The following is a 26979-nucleotide window of genomic DNA, read 5'->3' as shown; positions in this document are numbered from 1 at the left end:
TTTTCCTCTGTCATTTCTAGTTGTTCAGTTTTTGCTCGTTGACTTTCAGGCCTAACGTCTGCGGATCTCGGTTCCACTCCTACTGCTGTCCTGGTTGGAAAACTCTTCCTGGTGGGAATCAGTGCATCGTCCGTGAGTATGAGCAAGGGCGTATCTCTCAAAGAAAGGTGGGATGGATTGTTCGTCTAATGTTATGACAGCAGCTCAGCCAAAATTACCAATGTGGGTGCTTTTGATTTACAAAATCTGAATGTTCCAAGGCAGAATGCACAAATTACATGATGCTTTCCAGCTCTGGGCCAAGCTCACTCCTGAACCCTTCAAATGAAGCAGCTACTGGCTACCGCCTGAAAGCAGTGTGCCTCTTGCGGAAAATGCTGCAAAACTGCCGTCAGAGAGCCATAAATCACACCACTGAAAAATACAGTTTAGATGTATCAATGGTTCATTTCCTCAAAGAAACTCACTGGGACTCCAGCTTCCCTGGAAGTACTACTGGAGCTGAGCAAGCTTGAAAAGAAAATCCAGACTTTGTGACAAGAGAAGCAGACCGTAGCAAATCTGTAATGATTTCCTGTTGCTCCTGGACTTCTTATCCCCCATATTTACAGTGTATTATAATTAGTTCTGCCTTTACCAGTTATGGGGTGAGCTCAGGAGATCTCAAAGATCTACTTTATTCTCCTTTATTCATGGGTACTTTGACTAGGGTTGCCAGGTCACTTTGATTGGCGGGCAATTGCCTGGCTCAAAAGTGGGGATCGCATGTGCGCATGGCTGCAGCAACATAATCCCATCACTTCCGGCTTACACCTAGAAGCGCCTTATTGCAACGGGCCTTTTACCACTCTTTTGATTATGCATGCCTTTCCCGACCGTCAGAGGTCACCTCGCTCTGCCTGCATGTTTTGCCTGCATTTTCCAGATTCTGGCTAAAACAGCATCTGGAAAAACCCAGGCAAAATGCGCTGGGACAGCGAGGCGACCTCTGATGGGTGGGAAAGGTATGCACGATCGAAAGGAAGCCCCGAAATAGTTGGCGGGGGTGGCCGCAGGGTAGCGTCCCTGCATAAAAGGCCTATGTGGTGATAAGATATGGGTCAGGAGATTTAGGAAGGTTCCCCCGGCCCCGCCCTCCTGTTTCTCATTCCTTCTCTCCACTTCTTCTCCCCTGACAGCAATTTGCCGGAATTCTTGCGGCGAAGGATTCTGTTCGAGGCCAAACATGTGTACCTGCTCCAATGGGCAGCTGTCCCCGAACTGCGGCTCTGCAGGAGGTAAGAGATGGCATGATACTAGCATAAGATTTTCAGAGCAGCAAGGAGTGGCAGGAGAGAGCCCTCCTTACCCACAGCAAACTAGGATACACACCCCTTCCCCTCTTTGGTCCCCTGCAGGATCAGACCAAATATCCATGAAACTCAGCATCCTGTCTCCACCAGAGGCCAGCCTAGGGTTGCCAGCTACGGGTTGGGAAATATCTGGAGATTTAGGGGGTGGAGCCTGAGGAGGGTGGGGTTTGGAGAGGGGAGGGACTTCAGTGCCATAGATGCACATGAACACATGAAGCTGCCTTACTCTGAATCAGACCCTTGGTCCATCAAAGTCAGTATTGTCCACTCAGACCAGCAGCGGCTCTCCAGATGTCTTTCACATCACCCATTTGCCTAGTCCCTTGAACTGGAGATGCCAGTGACTGAACTTTGGACCTTCTGCATGCCAAGCAGATGCTCTACCATTGAGCCATGGCCCCTCCCTTGCTGGGAGTCCAATTTCCAAAGCTGCCATTTTCTCCAGGGGAACTGATCTCTATCGGCAGGAGATCAGTTGTAATAACAGGAGATCTTTAGCCACCACCTGGAGGCTGGCAACCCTACTGATTCCTCTAAGAAGCCCACAACCCAGGCTGGAAAGCCATAGTTCTCTCCTATTGAGTGTCTTTAGCATCTCGTGCTCTTCAGAGGTAGACTGTCATGCAACAGTAGGGTTGCCAGGTACTTCTTCGCCTCCGGCGGGAGGTTTTTGGGGCGGAGCCTAGGGAGAGAGGGGTTTGGGGAGAGGAGGGGCTTCAATGCCATGGAGTCCAATTGCCAAAGTGGTCATTTTCTCCAGGGGAACTGATCTCTATCGGCTTGAGATCAATTGTAATAGCAGGAGATCTCCAGCTATTACCTGGAGGTTAAGTAATCAAAGATTAACACCTCTGTACTAGTACCTAAGGTTAGAAAATAAGTACAGAACAAATCACTATAGCCAAATACTCAAAAAGTGTAATAAGCATAAGCAAACATCACATATTATACAGTAACTATTAATCCAAGGTAAGTGTCTACAAGAGAGTAACAATCAATCCAAAGGTGAGTGTTCTACTCATTGTATCCTATTTGGGAACGTTGTAAATTATTGAACTTATCTGTGCAACCATGTACAGGAGAATGAATATCCTTGTTTGGAAATCATAAGATATGAAATATTAATTCTACATGGTATGCTTCTTTTCTTCATCCCTATGGGAGATTATTACCACTGGCTTTGAAAGCTTGCATTGAAACAAGTGTACTTGTTAAGACTCAAACTAAATGGGACTGAGGAAGACTTGAAACGATCGTATCCCTGTTTACCTTCTCTTCTTTTGAAGACTTCCAAGCTGGATTGACTGTGACTGTTACTCTTTTGTAGACACTCACCTTTGGATTGATTGTTACTCTCTTGTAGACACTTACCTTGGATTGATAATTCACAGTGGGTAGTTACTGATATATGGATTGATAGTTACTGTATAATATGTGATGTTTGCTTATGTTCATTACCTGGAGGTTGGCAACCCTATGCAACAGTGAGGTTCCATTTTGCTTTCCAGGCTACTAGCTGTTAGTAGATCTCTCCTTCATAAGAACTGCCTTGCTGAATCAAACCCCAAGGGCCACTGAATTCAGCATCCCCTCTAGATGCCAGAAGGAAGCCCACAGGCATTTAAAAAAAAATTCTGTAACTTCTCTGCCTGAAGGACTATTGATGAAACTGACCAGGCTTTTGCGTCACCCTGTCAGTTTCACTGGGAAGTGGATGCAAAAGGAAGTGCCTTCTGTCCGGGCTTCGCTGCCAATGGGCAAAAACACATGGTCGCTTTAGCCTCCTTTATTCCCTCTTTCAGTCAGGATTCAGCCAGGATCGAACGCACGTTCAGCGAAACGCATGCGTTCGATCCTGGCTGAATCCTGGCTGAAACAGGGAATAAAGGAGGCTAAAGCGACCATGCGTTTTCGCCCTATATCTGAACAGGGATATATCAAATGTACCTATAGGGTTGCCAACCTCCAGGTGGTGGCTGGAGATCTCTTGCTCTTACAACTGATCTCCAGACTAAAGAGATCAGTTCCCCTGGAGAAAATGGCTGCTTTGGAGGGTGGCATTATACCCCACCTAGGTCCTTTCCTTCCAAAACCCTGGCCTCCGCAGGCTCCACCTCCATAACCTCCAGGTATTTTCCCACCCAGAGCTGGCAGCCTTACGTACAGACCAACATCTTTGGTAAGCAAGTAGAGGAATGTCTTCTCTGGTGCTTTCTGGAGGGAGTGTAATCAGGGAAAGCGTAAAAGACCTGTGTTGTACTGAATATCAGATTTGGGGAGACATTCAGATGTGTCCGAAGTGTCCCTTTGCATCAACCCAATTTTCTTTCCTGGGCTGACCAAACTCATGCCTTTAGATTGGATTTCCTGGCATGTGAGAAGATTTTTTAAAAATTAATTAATTTGTAAACCAACCCTCCTTTTGAAAACTCACAACTGCTCCAGCCTCCACTGAGCAGCTGGAGAGATCCCCACCCCACCCCAGTCCTGTAAACTGACATCCCCCCACCCTTCGACTTTTCTTCTGTCGCCTTTTATGGTACCCTCTCCCCAATAAAGGGTTGTGTGGTGTGTGTGTTTTTTTTAAAGCTGCTCTGTTTCACTCTAATGGAAGCGCCAGATGTTCGCAATCTTCCCAACAATGTAAAGAATTCTACCATGAGGAGGGGGCTGGGGAAGAAAACCGCATTTCCAGCATTCCTTTGGGCCCAACACACCAGTGGGGTGGAAGGGGGATGTTAAATTTCACAGGGCACTGGGGGCTGCCTCGGCAACAGGGTGTAGCCACAAAGATGGGGGCGGGTGTGGGGAGAGAGATGCCTGTTTTGCTATATTTCGGCTCTGATTTACTTGGGAGACCTTGCAAACCGGCAAGGCTTGGTCTCCTCCCCGATGTTACATTCGTGCAAATGCATTGTTTGTGCATGCGTTTAATTTTTTTAATACAAATCAAATCCCTAAGCAGAAAGAAAAAAAAAATATGGCAAAATGTTATAACGGTGGTGGCAAGTCTACCGATAAGGCTCCGTCAAAGGTTTCCGAATGGCTAAAAATATGCCCTTGCTCAATTTTGGTCTACGTGCGATATGTTCAAATGTTGAGCAGACTGTAAGGTCACATGAACAGAGGAGGAGCTGTGGCTGAGTGGTAGAGCCTCTGCTTGGCATGCGAAAGGTCCCAGGTTCAATCCCCGGCATCTCCAGTTAAAGGGGCTAGGCAAGTCGGTGATGTGAAAGATCTCAGTCTGAGACCCTGGAGAGCTGCTGCTGGTCTGAGTAGACAGTACTGACTTTGATGGACCAAGGGTCTGATTCAGTAGAAGGCAGCTTCATGTGTTCATGTGATAGGCAGGGGAGGAATCAGCCGGTATGAAGCATTAACAGATTTTGAGCTGCCAGGGCCCAACTGGGCAGTTGAGCTCTTGCACAGACTTCAGCTGAACTCTTGCACAGGCAAGCTTTCAGATCAAAGCTGCACAGCAGTCCCCCTTGCTTGCCAGATTCGGGCATGGCGGCCAAGAGCCTTTTGCTCGAGCAGTGGTTGCTTTGGGGTCTTGGCAACCCTTGGCTTGCTCATCAGTCTGGGGTCGCTTCCCCCTGCTAGTCGGGGCCATCAGTCGCTCTGGAGTCATCGCTCCAGTGCACCATGGCAGTCACGGCGAGAAAAGAATGTTTATTATCAAGGCAACACAGTTTCACAATAAGCAATCCCTGCGCTTGTTGAGATTCTATATTCTGTTAACCAGAGGGAGGGGCTGTAGCTCAGTGGTAGAGCATCTGCTTGGCATGCGGGAGGTCCCAGGTTCAATCCCCGGCACCTCCAGTTAAAGAGACTAGGCAGGTAGGTGATGTGAAAGACCTCTGCCTGAGACCCTGGAGAGCCGCTGCCGGTCTGAGTAGACAATACTGACTTTGATGGACCAAGGCAGCTTCATGTGTTCATGTGTTCAAGGTCCATGTGCCATTGCATTGTGAGATGGGAGTGCTTCTGAAATTCTCCTCCTCCCAAGCTCTCCTCTGGTTTCACAGTTTGGAACGATCAACTCTGGTTTCCCAAAGTGGGACCCACAAATTTGGAACCCTCTGTTGTTGATAGCTTCCAAGCTTGCTGGCCACCCATATGCAAGCCAGAGTTTGCCACAGCTTGTGAGTGTGTTCACTCAGGTTTCCTGTTTTGTATTTGTCCTGCATGCTATACGTTTATTTGGAAGATTTCTAGGCCACCTTTTCAGAGTTCAGAGTGGGAAATCGCCTGGTCCCACCTGGAGGTTGGCAACCCTAGCAATTGCTGCCTCTTGTGGCAATGAGTTCCCCAAAGGACGAAATACTTCTGTCAGTCTTGAATCTGCTACCCATCCAATTAATGGAGCGACCCCCTTGATTCTAGCCAGATGGAAGAGAGATCAAGTTGGCTCTCTCTCGTTGTTTATGCACAGGAGGTTTACCTGAGGTTTGTTGCTTGCTGGACCCACACTTTCCTGTTGGGAATCTATGCACCAGCAGTCTCCAAACTCAAATCAAGTCCCTGTCCCTTGAAATGTTGCTTTGTAATTGGCTGTAGTGAGAGAAAAGTTCCCTACCCCCCAAACCTAATTGCCACATAAAAAATCATTTTAAGAACAAAAAACAAAAAACAGAGCAATCTTAAAAGGGTGGGGAAGGGAGAAATCCAACTCTCGGTTTTAAAAAAGCCTTTCTTCTGCTCAGAAAGAGTTCCCAGGAAGCAGGAAGTATTTGGATCCCCGCCTCTGGACATGCTGCTTTGTAATTGGCTGTGAGCAAAACCAAGCTTGCATGTCCTGCACTTTGCTTTATGCACAGGGATTTCACCTGGGCTGAGCTCAGGGCAGAAGAATCAGGTTAACAGAGGAATGTGAGGGCTGGCAGTGAGATCATCTCTAATAGAGGGAAAACTCATGCATAACTCTAAGGAACAACCAAGACAGACCGGGGGCAAACATGAGTGAAAGTACCCATGCATAAACGACTTCTCTCTCCACGTTCTAGACGCTCCACGTATAATTGGATAAACCTTTGTCTCCTCCCTAACTTCCTCCTGCTTCCTTCTCCAGTTCAATCTTGCAGCGTGAGATGCATGAATGGCGGCAGTTGCAGCGAGGACTCATGCATGTGCCAGAAGGGATACACGGGGACCTACTGCGGCCAGCGTAAGTATTGGCTGATGCATTACTCCTGAAAAACCTGCATGGAAATTCAATCCCCCTTGCGGTTTGCCTGAAATGCCAGACTCTGATTTGAGATTTGAAATGCTGACATTTTCCAATGTGGATTGGAGATCAGCATAAGAACATAAGAAAAGCCCTGTTGGATCAGACCAAGGCCCATCAAATCCAGCAGTCTGTTCACACAGTGGCCAACCAGGTACCTCTAGGAAGCCCACGAACAAGACGACTGCAGCAGCACCATCCTGCCTATGTTCCACAACACCTAAGATAATAGGCATGCTCCTCTGATCCTGGAGATAATAGGTATGCATCATGACTAGTATACATTTTAACTAGTAGCCATGAATACCCCTTTCCTCCATGAACATGTCCACTCCCCTCTTAAAGCCTTCCAAGTTGGCAGCCATCACCACATTTTGGGGCAGGGAGTTCCACAATTTAACTATGTGTTGTGTGAAGAAATACTTCCTTTTATCTGTTTGGAATCTCTCACCCTCCAGCTTCAGCAGATGACCCCGTGTTCTAGTATTATGGGAGAGAGAGAAAAACGTCTCCCTGTCCACTCTCTCCAAACCATGCATAATTTTATAGACCTCTATCATGTCTCCCCTCAGCCGTCTTCTTTCCAAGCTAAACAGCCCTAAGTGTCCCCCAATCATTTTAGTTTCTCTTTTCTGCATCTTCTCAAGCTCTGTAATATCCTTTTTTAGGTGTGGTGACCAGAACTGTACACAGTATTCCAAGTGTTGTCACTATAGATCCCTATACTTGTTTCCTGATTTTGATTGGGATTTTGGTGGGATTTCTTTCCTATAAACGGCTAGCAGTGGTCGATTACCTTGGATTATTATCTTTATTCCCCCTTTGAAATACCCCCCCAAAAAATCTGAGTGGTTTATAATATTAAAAATTAAAGTATCATTTTACGGGTAATTTTAAAATTAAGGCACCATAGTGATTTCAGAATGAACGGGAGAGTTTGAAGACATTTCATTTGGAAAATCCACCTTTGGATGGTGACTCAGTTAGCATTTACAAAACTGTTCCTGGTTCCCTGCACATAATGCCCAGTTTTAAAAATATTTTTAACTTGCCCATCCTCCAGGGAACTGAGGGTGGCGAACAGGGCTCTACCCTAGGATTGCCAGCTCCAGGTTGGGAAATACCTGGAGATTTTAGAGGCACAGCCTGAAGAGGGTGGGGTTTGGGCAGGGGAGGGACTTCAGTGGGGTATGATGCCATAGAGTCCACCTTCCAAAGCAGCCATTTTCTCCAGGCGAACTGATCTCTGTCACCTGGAGTTCAATTGTAATAGCGGGCGATCTCCAGCCACCACCTGGAGTTTGGCAACCTATTCTCCCCCCTTACATTTTATTCCCATGGCAATCTTGTGAGGTGGGTTAAGCTAAGAGAGAGTGACTAGCTCAAGATCCTCCAATGAGTTTCCTGATGAGCAGGGATCTGAACCACTCTTCCAGGACCTAGTCTGACACTTTAACCATTACACCACACTGGATCTCCTCTATGAGTAGGAAGGCTTTAAGGCTTTAAGAGGGGACTGGACGTGTTCATGGAGGAGAGGGCTATTCATGGCTACTAGTAGAAATGGATACTAGTCATTCTGCATACCTATTCTCTCCAGTATCAGAGGAGCATGCCTATTATATTAGGTGCTGTGGAACACAATCAGAACGCTGCTGCAGTCATCTTACTTGAGGGCTTCCTGGTTGGCCGCTGTGTGAACAGACTGCTGGACTTGATGGGCCTTGGTCTGATCCAGCATGGCTTTTCTTATGTTCTTGTGACTGGCCCAAGGTCTCCCAATGAGCTTCTGTGGCAGACCAGGGACTCGAACCTGGGTCTCCTGGATCCTAGTCCGACACCCTGGAGAGGCAGCGTTGCCTTGACACGCCAGAGGCTGCTCTTTTTCTTCCAAGCTGGATTTCTAAGTCTCCAACCTGGACGCTGGCCCAGCCCCGACAGGCAAATTGATGTTTGATCTGGGATGCTTCCAAAAATCGTCATCATCTGGATTTCTTCTCAGATTTAGAGTTCTAAATTAAGTCGTCTTGTTTCTAAAATGGAACCAGTGCATGAGGAATTCTCTGTTGTCTGGGGGGGGGGGCGTGTTTTTGTTTCCAAATTGTCCGCTGCAGGCTGCAGCCCCAAGTATCTTTTATTCAGTTGCATCTTCCCACCTCATGCTTGATGCTCATGTGGGCATTGATAACACATTGCCAACAAAGCAATCTTGTGGTGTGCCTGTGCAATGTGCATGCAGTTGTATCCAGAGGTTTTTTTTCTGGAGTGTTAACTAATGCACAGGAAGAGCCTCGCGGTGCAGACGGGTAAGCTGCAGTACTGCAGTCCAAGCTCTGCTCACATCCTGAGTTCGATCCCGACGGAAGTTGGTTTCAGGTCACCGGCTCAAGGTTGACTCAGCCTTCCATCCTTCCAAGGTCGGTAAAATGAGTACCCAGCTTGCTGGGGGTAAAGGGAAGATGACTGGGGAAGGCAATGGCAAACCACCCCGCAAACACAGTCTGCCTAGTAAATGTCGGGATGTGACATCACCCCATGGGTCAGGAATGACCTGGTGCTTGCACAGAGGACCTTTACCTTTTATTAGCAAATGTGTGCCTATGTGTTGGTACAGTGCCACAGGAAAAGAAGCTTAACCAGCCCATGCGCTGTTGCATGTGGACACAAGCTTATTTTTCTGTGCTGTTGTACCGTGGTTCTTGAGCACATATGCACATCAGATCAAGCAGTAGAACTCAGAAAGCAATCATTTGTGCGACTGCATCACAATTACTTTGGGTTTTGTTTTTTGTTTTTTAATCGGTGCACACAGCGCACGGGTAGAGGTGAAAGAAGATGGAAAGGAACCAAGCTGCAGCCAACTGGGCGTGATCCAATTCTGGAATTAATTTTAAGATTCTCCGACTGAAACTGGAATGAAGGAGGAGGGGAAGGTGGGCAGAGAACACGATGAAGGAAATCTATTCATCCCTATCTCGGATTCAGTCCCTTTTGGGTGGCTTTTTCGGAAACCACATCCTGTCTCTTTTGAACTCGTAGTGGTCTCAGTCTGCAATAATGAGAATCTCAGAATCCGGCTTCCCCTCCTGCCCGATTCCCTGCTGTAAAGCAGCATTTCCTGGCGAGTCTTGCTTGATTCCCCTCCAAAGCAACCTCCCTCATCTCCCGCTCTTTTTGCCGAACAGCTGTCTGCGAGAGCAGTTGCCAGAATGGAGGCCGGTGCATTGGACCGAATCGGTGCGCATGCGTCTACGGTTTCACAGGCCCACAGTGTGAGAGAGGTAAGCAATGCATTGATACAGTATAACATTATATGTGCCACTTGTGGATGCTGAGAATCTTTACACAGTTGTGTCGGGAAATTGCTAGACAGACCTCACTCGGGACGATGGATGGTCGCCCCAATGCTCCAGTGTCCCAATACTAGTCCTGGTAGATCAATTTTTTAAAATTAAATGGAGAAAAATGGAAGAAAAATGGCTGCCTGGGGAAGAGGGAAGTGAGGAGGAGGAGTGAAGGGGAAACAGGGGGCAGAGGGGCAAAAATGGGAGTGTACAATGAAGGAAGTTCGAGGAAACGAAGTGTCTTCATCATGTTCGCCCCTCAGAGAAGCTGTCGATGAAACGGTGTTTTGCAAAAATTCGCCATAAAAGTGTTTGCAGATAACACTGCGATTAAACGTTTGCAAAATGTTTCCAATACGAAACGGAGGGGAAATGGTGCGAGCACATGGGAATGAAACGTTTCGCTAAGCGTTGCGAACACTTGGAGCGGTAACGGCCTCTGTCTTGCTTCAGAACTGGGTGATTCTAAGCCATTTCTGGACCCTGACGAATTCAGGGATGGGGTTGTCTTTTGGAATTTATTCAGCCCCCACTAAATCCTACTGTTTCAGGATATGTACTCAGGGTCCCTACATTTTTTGGACCCTGAAGCTTGAACTGTTATGGGGGGCCCCTTTGCAACCAGCAACAATAGGGCATCATCCAACAAGGTCCAGAGGGCTTTGCTGCCCTTGCAAGGACCTCGTGGCCCAAATGGTGGAGAACAGGGTGGTGGGGTAGAGTTCTAGAAAATGGGCCATACAGTGAGCTCCTTCCCACCAGCAACGAAGTTTGGGAAACCGCTGTTATCTTCTTCAATGGGGTTGTTCTATGGCGGATGCGTTGCTTCATTCTCTAATAGAGAGGTAGAAGGTCATCAGAGGGGGGCTTATTAGGATAAAGAGGTGATTTTTGGTGCTAAAATGCACAAGCAAGACGAGTGCAGCCTGAATTGAGAATTCAGATGTCTTTTTATAGTTCTGATTGGCCAATGGGAAAGCTAGGACACCCAGCCTGCATGCTCTTTCCCCTTTCTCCTTTGGCCTAGCCATCCTATGGAGTAGGGTTGCCAGGTCCCTCTTGGCCACCAGTGGGAGGGTTTAGGGGTGGAGCCTGAGGAGGGTGGGGTTTGGGGAGGGGAGGGACTATGATGCCATAGAGTCCAATTGCGAAAGCAGCCATTTTCTCCAGGTGAATTGATCTCTATCGGCTGGATAGCAGTTTTAATAGCAGGAGATCTCCAGCTAGTACCTGGAGGTTGGCAACCCTACTATGGGGGAAAGAGCCCAGAAGGGGGAGAAAGAGCTTCCTGTTGGCCAGGTAAGGGGTTAGTAGGGTTGCCAGGTCCCTCTTTTCCACCTGCGGGAGATTTTGGGGGAAGAACCTGAGGAGGGCGAGGTTTGGGGAGGGGAGGGACTTCAGTGCCATAGAGTCCAATTGCCAAAGCTGCCATTTTCTTCAGGGAAACTGATCTTTGTCACCTGGAGATCAGTTGTAATAGCAGGAGATCGCCAGCTAGTCCTTTTTTGGAAGGGATCCACATTGTGGACCTGGGACTTGTTCCATTGAACTTTGCACCCACATGTTATTTCGGGGCTGTTGTTACTAGCCGGCTATTTCCAGCATGTTTACACAATTTATGAATGTATTATTTGTATGTGTATGTTGAGTTGAGTGTGGGTTGTATAGGACGTATGTTTGTTTGAATTACTCCACCTTCACTTTTGTATATGTTATATATAGGATTTGATTGGGTGTTTAATATAAGTGTTTAGATAGAGCCTGCGTGCGGCCTTTTTGTTGTTGTTAGTACCTGGAGGTTGGCAACCCTAGGGATTAGCCTTCTGCTGGTCTCTGGTGGGGTTGGTTTTTTGCAATCTGGCTTCAGTATCCACCACCCTAGACATAGCAGTGCATCAGGAGCTAGCTGAGCCTGACCTCTTTTCCCTTGACCCCCTAGATTTCTACATGAAAGACATTTTTCCCCTTCTGGGAGAGCATCCAAATATGGAGCTTCCCCCATGTATGCTAGACGGCGTAGTGAAAGCCAGGCGCATCACAGAGATAAAGGTTATAGTGACACACAGAGAGAAAGGAGCAAGAGTCTGGTAGCACCTTAAAGACTAACAAAAATATTTTCTGGCAGGGTATGAGCTTTCTTGAGCCACAGCTCACTTCTTCAGATACAGCTAGAATGTGAATCCATCTGTCTTTAAGTAGAGGAGAGTGAATTCAGACAAGCATTAGTATGTAAATGTTAACAGTATGTAAATGTGAATAGCAGGCGTGATGGGATTAGGTGTGGTGTGCAGAAGAGTCTGTGATGTCCAGGGGAGAGATGGGTGTGGAGAAATCAGCATTGGTAATGAGCCATGAATGCAAGGTCTTTATTCAGCCCAGGTAAATGCATTGTCTTTAGTTTGAATATCAACTGTAATCCAGCAGTTTCTCTTTCCAATCTCCCTTTGAAATTCCTTTGTAAGAGAACTGCTACTCTTAAATCTGCAACAGAATGTCCTGGAAGGTTGAAATGTTCTCCCACTGGTTTTTGAATATTGTGGTTTCTGATGTCAGACTTATGTCCATTTAATCTTTGTCTAAGAGACTGACCTGTTTGTGTAGATTGTGGAAGGGCATTGCTGGCATGTGATGACATAAATCACATTAGAAGATGAGCAGGAGTATGAACCTGAGATAGTATGGCTGACATTGGTGGGTCCAGAGATGATGTTCCTAGAATCTATACGAAGGCAAAGTTGGCACCTTGGTTTGTTGCAGGCCTTGGTGCCAGAGTCCAAGTTCCTGTTAAGTAGTTTATCATCATGGGTGAGAAGTTGTTTTAGGTTAGCCGGCTGTCTGTAAGAAAGAAAGGGACGTCCCCCCAGTGCTTCAGCGAGGGAAGTGTCACAATCCAGCATTGGTTGTAGGTCCTTAATAATACGTTGGACTGGTTTTAGTTGGGAGCTATAAGTGACAACCAGAGGTGTTCTGTTGTCATTCTCTCTGGGCTTATCTTGTAGTAAGTTGTGCCTGGGTATCATTCTGGCCTTCTCAATCATCTTTCTCACCATATCAGCAGGATATTGTAGTTGCAAAAATGTTTGCTGTAGGTCTCTCAAGTGTGTATCTCTGTCTGAAGGATTGGAGCAGATGCGACTATAGTGTAGGGCTTGGCTATAGACAATGGATTGTCTGATATGGTTGGGGTGGTGGCTGGACACATGTAGATACGTTTGCCGATCTGTCGGTTTCTGGTACAATGTGGTGCTTGTGTGTCCCCCATGGATCCGTACTGTGGTGTCTAGGAAGTTATTTCTTGTTCGGAGTAATTCATAGTTAGATTGATGGTGGGGTGGAAGTCGTTGAAAGCCTGGTGAAATCTTTCAAGGGCTTCTTTGCTATGAGTCCAGACAAAGAAAATGTCATCAATGAATCTCAAGTAAAGGAGAGGTGCCAGTGGGTATGAATTCAGAAAACGTTGTTCTAGATCTGCCATGAAAATGTTGGCATATTGTGGAGCCATGAGAGTGCCCATGGCAGTGCCATTGATTTGAAGGTATAAGTCCTTACCAAACCGGAAGTAGTTGTGAGTGAGAACAAACCTGCAGAGTTGTGTAGTCAGATCTGCTGTGTTGTTGTCAGGGATGGTATTTCTAATGGCTTGTAGCCCGTCATCATGGGGGATGTTGGTGTATAGAGACTCCACATCCATGGTGACTAGAATGCTGTTTTCTGGGAGACAGTTGATGGACTGTAGTTTCCTTAGGAAGTCTGTGGTGTCTCAGAGAGGCCCGTTCCGCAGCCAATTGCTGCTCCCTTTCCCGTTCTGCCTGAGCTTTGGCCGCCGCCTCAGCTGCCTCTCGGTCCGCGAGAGCCTGGGTGGCCTCGAGCTTCAGGGCAGCAGCCGTGGTAACAAGCGGTAGAAGTTGCTTCTCCAAAAGGGCGAGGAGAGGTTCAGACTCCCTGCCCAGTAGCGGTTGAACCTGGACCGCTAGCGCGGGTGCCCCGGCCCCGCAAGTTGGGGTCAACAATCGTGATAGATCGGCTACCGTGGTATCCTTAGGTAGTCCCACAAACAGTAGCGCCGTTTGGACAGCGATCCGTTGTGCCTCTGCTTGACATTCAGCCGCATTTGGCACCAATGAAACACCTTCCGGCGCCGATCCCGCCATGGTTCGGGATACGGCAGGGCGGATTGGGGATGCTGCCAAAGGTTGCTGTTGCTATTGAGTTTCCTGCAGAGTTAATCTCACCAACAAGCGAGTTAAGGTGACCAGGTCGTCCTGGGCAGCATGCACTTCATCCAGAAGCCCGTCCAGGATCACAAGGTCGTGGTAGGCGTTCTGATCCGAGTCCTCAGAGGTCCAAGGTTGTGCCGCGGCTAGCGATTGCCACTGGCCTCGAATAAGTTCCACTAGGCGGTTGATTACCGCATCAGTCCGTATCGCTTCCAATAATACATCCCGCAGGAGGGTAGGGTCATCAGAGCAAGTCGATGACCCCAGCAGCAGGGCCCAGGGATCCAAGTCCTCCAGGATCCCGCTAGGCAGGTAGTAGAAAGCAGAAGGAGATTGCTGTCACAATGTAAGCCCTTGGCCCAATCGAACCACAAACCACATCAGAGACAGTCAGGTCCAAAGAAGCTGGTTTTTACTGGTCAAAAAGGTTAACAGAGCATAAAGAAAAGGTGACAGCAATGAAACTTGCTGGCTTGCACTTGGTAATATAAAAGCATAGAAAAAAGCAAGAGATTACAGAACACAAACAGCGCTGAGGTTCCCACAGCTTCAAACGGATTTAGGTATGCACAACAGTCCTTGAGTCTGGGCAGTGGGAAAACGAAACTAACCAAACAACTGAGACACAGGCCTGACAGCCGGCGCACAAGCCAGGAGCCCTCCTCTCTCTCACGATGCCGGATCATGGCCGGCGCGCAAGCCAGGGGCTTTCTTTCCTCTCCCCCCCCCCGCCTTCCTCGCCATGCACACTGGCTGGATCAGCAGGCCAGGGGCCTTCTTTCATCTCCCCCCCCCCCCCGCCATGCACAATGGCTGGATAGGGGCCGGCGAGCAAGCCAGGAGCCCTCCTCTCTCTCACGATGCACTGGCTTTAATGCAAGAGGTTTACAGTGGCCATTTATGCACGGGAGGTTTTTCCTTGGATTTGCTGCTCTCTAGATGCACCTTTTTCCCATCCAAATTCTCAAAACTCAACAATCAGCCCCCAAGAAGAGTTTTGAGAATTAGGATTGGGAAAATGTGCATCTAGAGAGCGGCAAATCCAAGGCACACCTTGGATCCAAGGCACACCTCTTGGCACATGGATGCAATTCCTCCCCCCCCCCCAATCCTGTCTTTCATTAAAGGGCAATGGGTTCCACACCTATAGAAAATAGAGGGAAGCTTTGAGGAAAGCGCTGCCTTGCGCCCCCCCCCCCCAATTTGGAATCTGACTGTTCCCAAAGCAGAACAGAGCGAGGGTGGAAGAGAAATGGAGGAGACCAGAGGGACTGGTGGTTGTTTTTTGCGCTGGGGCTGGTGAACCGCAAGAGGTAATCTGCTGGGCGGAGTTGGGGCGGAGTTGGGGGCAGGCATAAACAATGAGCTTGTTGGAAGGGGAGGCCTCCTGCAAAAGGGACAGACCAAACCGTTGTCAAATACAGCGTGCTTTGTTCCCATGAAAAACCAAAACTACAGATAATTGACGGGGATAAATCGCAGCCATGAAAAAAAACATTTAAATTGGGTTTTTTATTGGTCCATGGCAAAAGAGAAGCAAAATCTACCGTGAAAAATGCCCCAGAGAGAAAGAGAGACTCTGGACTTCTGGTGCTAAACCAAAAGTCAGCATTGGCCAGTTTTGTATGGGTACCAAACATATCAGCTTGGGATCCATTATTGGTAGTGAAAACCCTCTCAGCAGTGGAACTGGGAATGAGATTACAAAACCCAATTTTATATAGGGATCCTTCTGAAATTATTTTCTTCCAAATTCCCCCCTCCCCTGTATATTAGAGTTCCTTCCTCGTGGCGCAGAGTGGTAAAATGAGGACCCAGCTGGCTGGGGGGTAAAGGGAAGATGACTGGGGAAGGCATTGGCAAACCACCCCACAAACAAAAGTCTGCCTAGTAAACGTTGGGATGTGACGTTACCCCATGGGTCAGGAATGACCCGGTGCTTGCACAGGGGATCTTTACCTTTACCTTTTGTTTCTGATGTGGAACCATTTGGAATCCTCCATATTCTCCAGTTTTATTTCTGGATTTTGCACACAGCTGTGCTTGCCAGAATTCTCTTCTCTTTCACCCTCTTTCCCCTGTCTTATCAATGCATATGTACAAAACAGCAGTCTTGTTGTGAATTGATATCCTGTGATGTCAAAAAGCCTTTTGTGTGAGGGAGGGCTGAGAGGAGACTTTTAGGAATGGGTTGTTTCCATCGCATTCCCCCTCTGACTTCTTTGGCGCTTCGTTTTCATTATGCAAATTTTTAGGACCTTCAGAACTCGCTTTGCTCCCCCCCCCCGTGTTTTCCCAGCGTTTTCAGGATGCTCTTTTAGTGCAAGGTTAACGCCTCCATCGAGGCCAGTTTGATTGCTACTCCAGTGCATAGTTTTAACTTTGCGTTTGTCTCCCCACGCCCACATTTGTGCTTCTCCCTCCCACTCATCTTCTCCTCCCCCCCCCACTTGTCCATCTCTGCCCTCATCTATTCCCGCCGCTCAAAGCCATTTGCGAGTGCACTAGTGAGAGAATGCTGGAATACTATGAGGCTGCTTATTTGGTCAGTTTCACAGTGAGTGGGCGGTTTCAGTCCTCGGTCAGATGGAACAGTGCTGGGCTGATTTGCCGCCCTCCCATTATATGCTTCCTCTTACAGGCATGAAAGCATTATTATTATTATTATTATTATTATTATTATTATTATTATTATTATTATTATTATTATTATTATTATTATTATTATTGCAAGTGCACTAGCAAGGGAATGCTGAAATACTATGAGGCTGCTTGTTTGGTCAGTATCACAGTGAGTGGTCAGTTTCAGTCCTCGGCCAGATGGAGCAGAGCTGGGCTGATTTGCTGCCCTCCTTTTATACACGTCCTCTTATAGACATGAAAGCCTTTTTTTGTGAGTGTGCTAACAAGAGAATAATGGAATACTATGAGGCTGCTTATTTGGTCATTTTCACAGCGAATGGTCATTCTCAGTCCTTGGCCGGATGGAATAGAGCTGGGCTGATTTGCCACCCTCCCTTTATACGCATCCTTCTCTGCTTTGGCTGTAAAATGGCTACTTGGTTCAATTCAAATGAAAGAATCCCGCTGCAGGGCTGGGGGGCGGGCGGGCTGGTGATGTTTTTTTTTTTAAAAAAACACACTACAGCCAATTATAAAGCAGCATTTTCAGTGGAGAGGGACTCACATGTGTGCTGACGTAAGCGTTTTTTTTCCAGTAGCAATGTCATGATTTATCACTAGTGCGCATGCGTGAACAAAAAAAAAATCTAAAGAAGGGGGTGGCGAGCAACGATGACATGGGTGACCATTCCCCCACTGGTTCAGAAGCTCCGTGTTTTCGATGGGGATGTATAATTGACTACAAGTACTCCTGGAATTTCTTCGGCGGGGGGGGGGGGAAGCCCCTGTGCATAGTGTTTTGAGAATTCGACAGCAAATACTGAGCAGCAGATCCAGCGGAAACTGACCGTGCATAAAAGGCCACAGATTATAGTCATGGTGCCAGGGCCGGATTTAGGTTTGATGAGGCCCTAAGCTATTGAAGGTAATGGGGCCCTTTATATGTCCAGCTGTCCTTTGTCAACAACAAATTGTTGCTGTTTTTTGTGTTGAATATATGCTATATGGTAATTTATGGAAGTAATAGGTATCTAAAACCATTTGCACATAACAAAATATGTATTTTATCAAAGTAATTGTTGAACTGAAATACAATTAAGAAGAAGTATATTAATAGTGAAATAATTATTATTTCCTTTAATTTGGGGGGGGGGGCAAGAGAGTGGGGCCCTAAGCTATAGCTTGTTTAGCTTATACGTAAATCCAGCACTGGCGCTAGCATTAACTTTTCCCTTCCAGGCTGTTTCTCTTATAAAAAAAAATTGCCACTCTCCCAGCTTCATTAACCTGGAGAGCCGGTGTGGTGTAGGGATTAGAGTGTCAGACTAGGATCGGGGAGACCCAGGTTCGAATCCCCTCTCTGTCGCAGGAGCTTGCTGCGTGGCCTTGGGCCAGTCACACACTCTCGGCCTAACCTAACCTAACTCACAGGGTGGGATAAAAAGTAGAAGAGAATGAGGTAACCACCTTGGGTAACCATTAGGGGGAAAGGCGGGGAGCAAATGAAGTAGATAAATAGATAAAATTTAAGTCCCAACAGATGAAACAGGTACCGTGTTTCCCCGAAAATAAGACACCCATAAAATAAGCCGTAGCAGGATTTCTAAGCATTTGCGCAATATAAGCCATACCCCGAAAATAAGACATAGTGATAGGCGTGGCTATGCAACGTACCAAGACTTCCCGCCAGTTCGCTGTTCCCGGAGAATTTCCTCGGCCTCAGACCACTCGTCCTGTAGCCCCGCCCATTTCCCTCTGCCATGCCCATTCCCGGGCCGGGCCCGCCCGTTGTTCAGCTGGTCGGCGGTCCGCGGGGAAGGCCAAGGGCCTTGTCTCCCGGAAGGCCATTCGCCGCCCGGTTCGATTTGGTGCCAGCTGCGACGGAGCTCTGTTGGCCGGCCGGGAGGCTCCCTCTGCACTGGGGCACAGAGGGAGTGAAAGTGAAAGTAAAAGTCTCCTCAATGTAGTGAGGAGCAGGACGCTGTGCTTTAGGTATTGTGTGTCCTCAGGGGGAAGAAGTAAAGCTCTCTCCCCCAGCACCAACCAGCAACAGTCTGTGGTCTCTCTCATCCCACACAAACACCAGAGGATAGGGGAAAAGCTTCAGCAAGCAGTCTGCTACTGAGCCCGGGTTTGGAGAGTTATGACGATGTTCCAGAAGAAGAAGACTTAACTATCTTTGAATAAATGTAGATTGTTGTACCATACTTAATAAAAATAAGACATCCCCTGAAAATAAGCCATAGTGTCTCTTCTTGAGGAAAAATAAATATAAGACAGTGTCTAATTTTCGGGGAAACACGGTAGGTATCCATATCAGGCCTGTCTATAGTTTTCCCTGTTGTGTCAAAAAGTATTTGGAAGGGGGATTTTTCATCAGGGAATCAGCATAGGGCAGATATGCCACCCTTTGTTGAGGGCAACAAAGAAGGTGAGGGGTCTGGAGACCAAATCCTATGAGGAAAGGTTGAAGGAACTGGGTATGTTTAGCCTGGAGAGGAGAAGACTGAGAGGGGATATGATAACCATCCTCAAGTACTTGAAGGGCTGTCATATAGAGGAGGGTGCCGAGTTGTTTTCTGTTGCCCCAGAAGGTCGGACCAGAAGTAACGGGTTGAAATTAAATCAAAAGAGTTTCCATCTAGACATTAGGAAGACTTTTCTAACAGTTAGAGCTGTTCCTCAGTGGAACAGGCTTCCTCGGGAGGTGGTGTGCTCTCCTTCCCTGGAGGTTTTAAGAAGAGGTTAGATGGCCATCTGTCAGCAATGCTGATTCTGTGACTGTAGGCAGATCATGAAAGGGAGGGCATTTTGGCCATCTTCTGGGCATGGAGTAGGGGTCGCTGGGGGTGTGGGGAAGGAGGTAGTTGTGAATTTCCTGCATTGTGCGGGGGGTTGGACTAGATGACCCTGGTGGTTCCTTCCAACTCTATGATTCTGTGATCCATAGCTGGGTTCATATTGCTCTTCCCCGTGACTGCATGTCAGGGTCTAATTATGTCAAGGATTCCAAGCCTAGAATTCTTAGGACATGTGTCTTTTATTCGTTCCTGTGTATATCACAGAGATAACTTAATTTTTAAAGCTATACAAAAAGAATATGTTCAATGGCATTCTTCCCAGAACCCGGGGAATGGCAGTGTTTAAGGGGCTGAGGGAGTCCACAGCCCTTCCCTACCCCCCCATGCTCCCCGCCCCCCCAGCAATCAACATTGCTGGGGGAAATCATTTCCACGAAACCAGTTTGCAGCCGGTTTTCCATTTGGCACTGTAAAAAGATCCCTCTTCTAAGGGGGGGCTTTTGTACCCAGAAGGCTTTTTGATCCTGAACACACGGCAGGGATTTTGGGGGGAGGCTGCACAGTTTGTAGATATGTGTGCTCGCGCGTGCCTTTGGCTGCTTCGGGAAGGGATCGTGTAATGTACGAGAGCTTTGTATCAAAAGGGCTTCCTCTCCCACTTTTCTGGTTTTCTTTTCCTTTTTTTGCAGCGCTTGTGGTGAATGCATTTGGCCCCGGCTTAGAGTCAGAGATGAAACAAGGCGTGCAGCTGTGTGTATACCATCTGGCCTCTGCCAAGACAAACAGACAGAGATAGGGGAAAGGATTCAAAACACCCTTTCCTTGCCGGCTCTATCTGGCTCCTGGCTTTTCCTTGGCATGGATAAAGCAGACAAACGCTTTTCTCTCTCTGTTTCCCCCCGAGTTCTGGAATGTAGGGACACCCACGGTGTAATCTGACGCAGGATTACTCGAGCCTAAACCCATCAAAGTAACGTCATAAGACTGCACTGCCAGTTTCCAATTTAACCATTGCCACTGGATGGAACCTCCCAATTCAGAGGCAGTCTATCTCCGAATGCCTCCCGCTAGGCACAAATAACAAAGGAACGTAGGGTGGCATTAGGATTCCTTTAGGGCAGCATTGAAGCGATGTGCGCATGAAGCTGAGGATGAGAGATGAGCTCGGAATGAGTTCTGAATCACCCTTTCTTGCTTCCAGAATGGCTTAGGAATCCTTCATTTCTCTGTCATTTAATTGTGAATTTCATGCACCCACACATTGCCACAGCTGTCCCCTTCGTGTGAATATTCATGCTGCTTTCTGTGACTACATGCCCATGTGCATTTATAAAACAAAGCAATTTGAATGTGTTTACACATGCCTTATTAAGATTAGTTTTGCTTGGTGTTTTAACAATGCACTGGGGCGCCGGTGCCCATTAGTCGAATGCTGCAAGCAGAGAAACACGACAGAATCAACAATCACACAACGCACAGTAGCAAAGACAGCGAGGGACACGGTTTCTGCTTCGGAAATCACACCTGATCATTTGGAACCCCAGACAATAGCGAGGAAACTGGAGGGGGGGAGGTGTTAGAAGCATCCCAAAATGCCTTCGAGCGCCTAGCGGTCTGATCCTTGTAAGACCATTGAAGACTGGGCTTAATTCTGTTCAGGATGGCACTGTAAACCACTCAGCTCTCGAGAAGGGTTGCCAACTCCAGGGGTGGAGACTGGGTGTGTGTGGGGGAAAGTAGTTGTGAATTTCCTGCATTGTGCAGAGGATTGGACTAGATGACCCTGGTGGTCCCTTCCAACTCTATGATTCTATGATCCTATGAATAGGGTTGTCAGATCCCTTTTTGCAACCAGCGACAGGTTTTGGGGGAGCGGAGCCTGAGGAGGGCGGGGTTTGTGAAGGGGAGGGACTTCAATGCCATGGAGTCCAATTGCCAAAGCAGCCATTTTCTCCAGGGGAACTGATCTCTGTCGGCTGGAGATCAGTTGTAACTCCGAAAGATCGCCACCTTGAGGATGGCAACCCTAATCGCAAGGGACGAACTTCAGACACCCGCTGCTCTGCGGTTTGTCTCAAGGAAAGTCACTCGAGGAATTCCCTGGGGCAAGCAACGCTGGGGACGCCCAGGGTGGCGTTTAGGATTCAGAGCCCGTCCCTGTCTGCTGTACCTCTTTTGACTCCCTCCCACCCCCTCACAATCTTCTCTAGGTGCCTGAGAAGCCAAAACCGCAAAGTAGCGCAAAGTGGAGCAGGAGAGAGAGAAGAAGCTTTGTCGAGAGGGGAACTGGGACTTAATTGAGGAAATGGTCTACTTTAGAGCAACTTAAAAGGGGGGTGGGTCAGAGTCCCCAGAAGCTGATTTCCTGTTCCTAATTGACGCTTTCTTTGGGGAGGGGGGATGTGGTCAGGCTTCAAGTGCCGTCAAGTCGCAGCTGACTTGTGGTGACCCCGTAGGGTTTTCAAGGCAAGAGACTTTCAGAGATGGTTTGCCTCTGCGTGGGCTGAGAGAGTTCTGAGAGAACTGTGACTGGCCCAAGGTCACCCAGCAGGCTTCATGTGGAGAATCGAAAACGGTTCTCCAGATTAGAGTCCGCCACTTTTAACCACTACACCATGCGGGACAACATTTGGTTGTTAAATCCCTCTTTGGGAATTGGAATATGGATTGCACCAGAAAGAGGGCAGGGGAGAAACCCACCAGGCACATTGGTGCCAGAGATGTTGTGTGAGCGCCTGGCTTCTAGAAAGCTTTATTTTATTTTATTTTATTTTATTAAGGATACAGAGGCTTAAAAAGGTAGGGAAGGGAAGGGTATTGACAAAACACAAACACACATACGTTCTTGCTCATACTAAAAATTAACCGAGCAGGCTACCTAAAGATTATTGTATCTCTCGAACTGGCTAACATCTTGATACGAATATACAAATACAGATATAGGTTCATTCTAATAATAAACATCATCATTTGTTTCTTATGACTATTCAGGAAATTTACTACTGTACTTCAAAAAACTAACTAATAATTATTCAACGTTAGACTTTTACTATGGTTTCAAGTAGCCTCAAGGTAACTATAGAAGAGTTTCCACTTTTCATTGTGCTTTTCCCCCATGCAAGACCGCATGTGGACATTGGTAAAAAAAAAACGCACCAATGTCACCTCGAGGCAATTGGGTACATGATTGCTTTTTTGCAGTGTTTTCTCGATGCACACAATAACATGAGGGGGGTGCAAATGACCGGAAGGAGAGGAAAGCTGTGGCATTAGTGTGTGGTCTTTTATGCATGGCTGTTTCACTCACCGTCACCCCTCCGATGACTTCGCGTCTTTGGATTATGCATGCCATTTCCGACAGTCAGAGGTTGCCTCGTTCTCCCCTCGTGTTTCCCCACGTTTTGAAGGACCTGTTTTATCTCGAATTTGAAAATGCGGGCAAAACACGAGCAAAGGCGGGGGAGAGGGAGGTGACCTCTGACAGTCGGAAACGGCATGCATAATCCAAACAAAGAACCAAAGTCGTCAGAGGGGTGATGGTGAAGGAAACAGCCATGCATAAAAGACCTGTGTGTTTGTGTATATGTGCCAAACCCTGAATTCAAATTGAGGAGTTATCATGAAGATAGGGTTGCCAGGTCCCTCTTCACCACCAGCGGGAGGTTTTTGGGGTGGAGCCTGAGGAGGGCGGGGTTTGGGGAGGGGAGGGATTTCAATCCCATAGAGTCCAATGGCCACTTTGCCCAGGTGAACTGATCTCTATTGGCTGGAGATCAGTTGCAATAGCAGGAGATCTCCAGCTAGTACCTGGAGGTTGCACCAAAAATAACGGCGCTCAGGCTCAAATAAGTAACTCAAACGCTATTTATACTACACTAAACAAAGTGATACACATTAACAACAGGGGAAGTGAACAAGGAACTGACAACCAACTATCAGATATACACCAGTGAGAAACCATACAGACAACTATACAACAATCTGCGCAAAAAAGTCCATCAGTCAAAATTCTTTATACATAATCAAGTCCATCGGACTCATGTTTTTCAAGTTGTCTGTATGGTTTCTCACTGGTGTATATCTGATAGTTGGTTGTCAGTTCTTTGTTCCCTTCCCCTGTTTGAAGGTTGTTAATGTTTATCACTTTATTCAAAAGGTAAAGGTAAAGGTCCCCTGTGCAAGCACCAGGTCATTCCTGAACCATGGGGTGATGTCACATCCCAACGTTTACTAGGCAGACTTTGTTTAAGGGGTGGTTTGCCAGCGCCTTCCCCAGTCATCTACACTTTACCCCTAGCAAGCTGGGGACTCATTTGACCGACCTCGGAAGGATGGAAGGCTGAGTCAACCTTGAGCCGGCTACCTGAAACCAACGTTTGTCGGGATCGAACTCAGGTCGTGAGCAGAGCTTGGACTGCAGTACTGCAGCTTACCACTCTGTGCCACGGGGTTCCTATCACTTTGTTTAGTGAAGTATAAATAGCGTTTGAGTTACTTATTTGACCCTGAGTGCTGTTATTTTTGGTTCTGAGTACAGCATAGGTGTTTTTGCTTGTTGTTAGTACCTGGAGGTTGGCAACCCTACCTGAAGAGGAAGAGAGGGATGGAGGGTGGACTGCAAGCAGAAGATGGAGAAAACCTGCACATTCCTCGACACGATGCCCAATCCCTCTCCCACTCGCCGGGCCTGCAGCACCTCCCCGGGCCGCTCCCGAGCAGCGGAAACAGCTTTCTGAGCTGGGCCGCTGCCGTACATTTGTGCAATCCCCAACGAGAAAAGCTCCTGAGCGCTATATGGAGAACTCGTCTCGTAAACATCGACTTTGATTAGAAACGTATGCGAGCGAGGCGGCGGTCGCAGCCAAGGAACATCCCTCACCCAGAGGGCAGTTTCCAAAAAGGCTGAGTTGAGGGGGATTGGCTGTGGAGCTCATGCGATGCTGTGAAGGCCATGGTGGAGACATGATAGAGGTCTATAAAATGATGCATGGATTGGAGAGAGTGGACAGGGAGAAGCTTTTCTCCCCTCTCTCATAATGCTAGAATGCGGGGTCATCTGCTGAAGCTGGAGGGTGAGAGATTCAAAAGAGATAAAAGGAAGGATTTCTTCACACAACACATAGTTAAACAGTGGAACTCCCAGCCCCAGGATGTGGTGATGGCCACCAACTTGGAAGGCTTTAAGAGGGGAGTGGACATATTCATGGGCTATCCATGGCTACTAGTAAAAATGAGCCCCGTGGCACAGAGTGGTAAGCTGCAGTACTGCAGTCAAAAGCTCTGCTCACGACCTGAGTTTGATCCCGACGAAAGTGGGTTTCAGGTAGCTGGATCAAGGTTGACTCAGCCTTCCATCCTTCTGAGATCGGTAAAATGAGTACCCAGCTTGCTGGGGGTAAAGGGAAGATGACTGGGGAAGGCACTGGCAAACCACCCCATAAACAAAGTCTGCATGGTAAACGTTGGGATGTGACATCACCCCATGGGTCAGGAATGACCCGGTGCTTGCACAGGGGACCTTAACCTTATTTTAGTAAAAATGAATACTAGTCATGATGCATACCTGTTCTCTCCAGGATCAGAGGAGCGTGCCTAATATATGAGTTGCTGTCGAACCCAGGGAGGATAATGCTGCTGCGGTCGTCTTGTTTGTGCGCTTCCCAGAGGCACCTGGTTGGCCACTGTGCGATCAGACTGCAGGACTTGATGGACCTTGGTCTGATCCAGCAGGGCCTTTCTTATGTTCTTATGTTGTGGAATGCAAGACAGCTCGACTTCGGTGACTTCCACACGGGGACATGATTTTGTCGTTTCCCCATTGCTGGGGTGTCTGAAGGTAAAGTGCAGCAGTGACAGGGCTTCCTTGTGGCAGGTTCCCCTCCAGTTTCCTGTCCCAGTCCCCCAGAATTGGTCACCTTGCTCCCCTGAGCTGCTAGGGCTATTGCAATTTTTTTTAACTGGCACTAGTATATTGTTCCAGGGTTGACAAGCAACTGGTGGGAGAAGGGGGAGGCAGGTACTTACCATGGGAGGAGGAGGCACGATTGTTGCCACCATGCAATGACATCACTTCCAGTGTGACCCTGTAATGCTGGCATCATGCCAGGGTGATGCTTTAGCACTCACCCCAAAACTCTATGGAAACCATAGCATTTGGGAGGAAGTGCTAGAGTGTTGCCCCAGCACGATGCCAGTGCTTCTGAGTTGTGGGAGGCCTGTTTGCGCCCGCCAACCAGATGAGCATAGATGGGCAATGGCGAGAATTGCCAGGAGGTTGCCCGCCCCGTGGTGCAGAGTGTTAAGCTGCAGTACTGCAGTCAAAAGCTCAGCTCACGACCTGAGTTTGATCCCGACAGAAGTCAGTTTCAGGTCGCCGGCTCAAGGTTGACTCAGCCTTCCATCCTTCCGAGGTCGGTCAAATGAGTCCCCAGCTTGCTGGGGGTAAAGGGAAGATGACTGGGAAAGGCACTGGTAAACCACCCCGCAAACAAAGTCTGCCTAGAAAACGTCGGGATGTGACATCTCCCCATGGGTCAGGAATGACCTGGTGCTTGCACAGGGGACCTTTACCTTTTGCCCACCATATGCGGGCACCTGGCAAACCTAGTAGAGACTTACTTTACATTTAATGTGACAACTGTATAGCAATATCACTATATTGTAGTGCTAGTTTTTTAAAAAATAAAATGTCTCTGAGGTCGTTTATGCAGGGGTACTTTCACTCACGTTTGCCCCCAGTCTGTCTCATTTGTTCCTTGGAGTTATGCATTGGAGATGACCCTGCACCCAGACCTCGCAATGTCTGGGTCTTTCCATTCCTCTGTTATCCCAATTCTTCCATAGGGTTGCCAGGTCCCCCTTAGCCACCAGCGGGAGGTTTTTGGGGTGGACCCTGAGGAAGACAGGTTTTGAGGAGGGGAGGGACTTCAATGCCCTAGGGTCCAAGTGCCAAAGCTGCCATTTTCTCCAGGTGAACTGATCTCTATTGGCTGGAGATCAGTTGGAATAGTGGGAGATCTCCAGCTAGTACCTGGAGGTTGGCAACCCTATTCTTCCATCTTCCCTGAGCAAAGCCCGGGTGAAATCCCCATGCATAAGGCAAAGTGTGGGACACGCCAGCTTGGTTTCTCTCACAGCCAATTACAAAGCACCATGTCCAGAGGTGGGGATTCAAATACTTCCTGATTCCTCAGAGCTTTTTAAAACTGAGGCTTGGATTTCTCCCCTTTCCTTTCAGATTGCTCCATTTTTTGTTCTTTAAATGCTTTTTCATGCAGAGGTTGGGTTTGGGGTGGAAATTTTATCTCACAGTGAGCACTACAAAGTAAGCCAATTACAAAGCAGCATTTCAAGGGGGCAGGGACTTGATTTGAGCTTGGGAGACTGCTGGTGCATAGATTCCCAACAGGAAAGTGT

General features: G+C 47.8%; 1 protein-coding gene across 1 annotated transcript in view; it reads left to right on the top strand.

Annotated features, from left to right (window-relative positions):
- FBN3 (fibrillin 3) overlaps positions 1-26979 on the top strand; it is a 183004-nt gene that overhangs the window by 8705 nt on the left and 147320 nt on the right. The window contains exons 2-5 of the mRNA XM_056867588.1: positions 50-132; positions 1179-1277; positions 6424-6519; positions 9765-9860. Of these exons, the coding sequence (XP_056723566.1) occupies positions 50-132; positions 1179-1277; positions 6424-6519; positions 9765-9860 (374 nt within the window). The remainder of the gene's footprint in view (positions 1-49; positions 133-1178; positions 1278-6423; positions 6520-9764; positions 9861-26979) is intronic.

The sequence above is a fragment of the Euleptes europaea genome, chromosome 2 (genome assembly GCF_029931775.1).
Source record: "Euleptes europaea isolate rEulEur1 chromosome 2, rEulEur1.hap1, whole genome shotgun sequence".
Taxonomy (NCBI): Eukaryota; Metazoa; Chordata; class Lepidosauria; order Squamata; family Sphaerodactylidae; genus Euleptes; species Euleptes europaea.
This window is presented reverse-complemented; position numbering and strand designations above follow the sequence as displayed.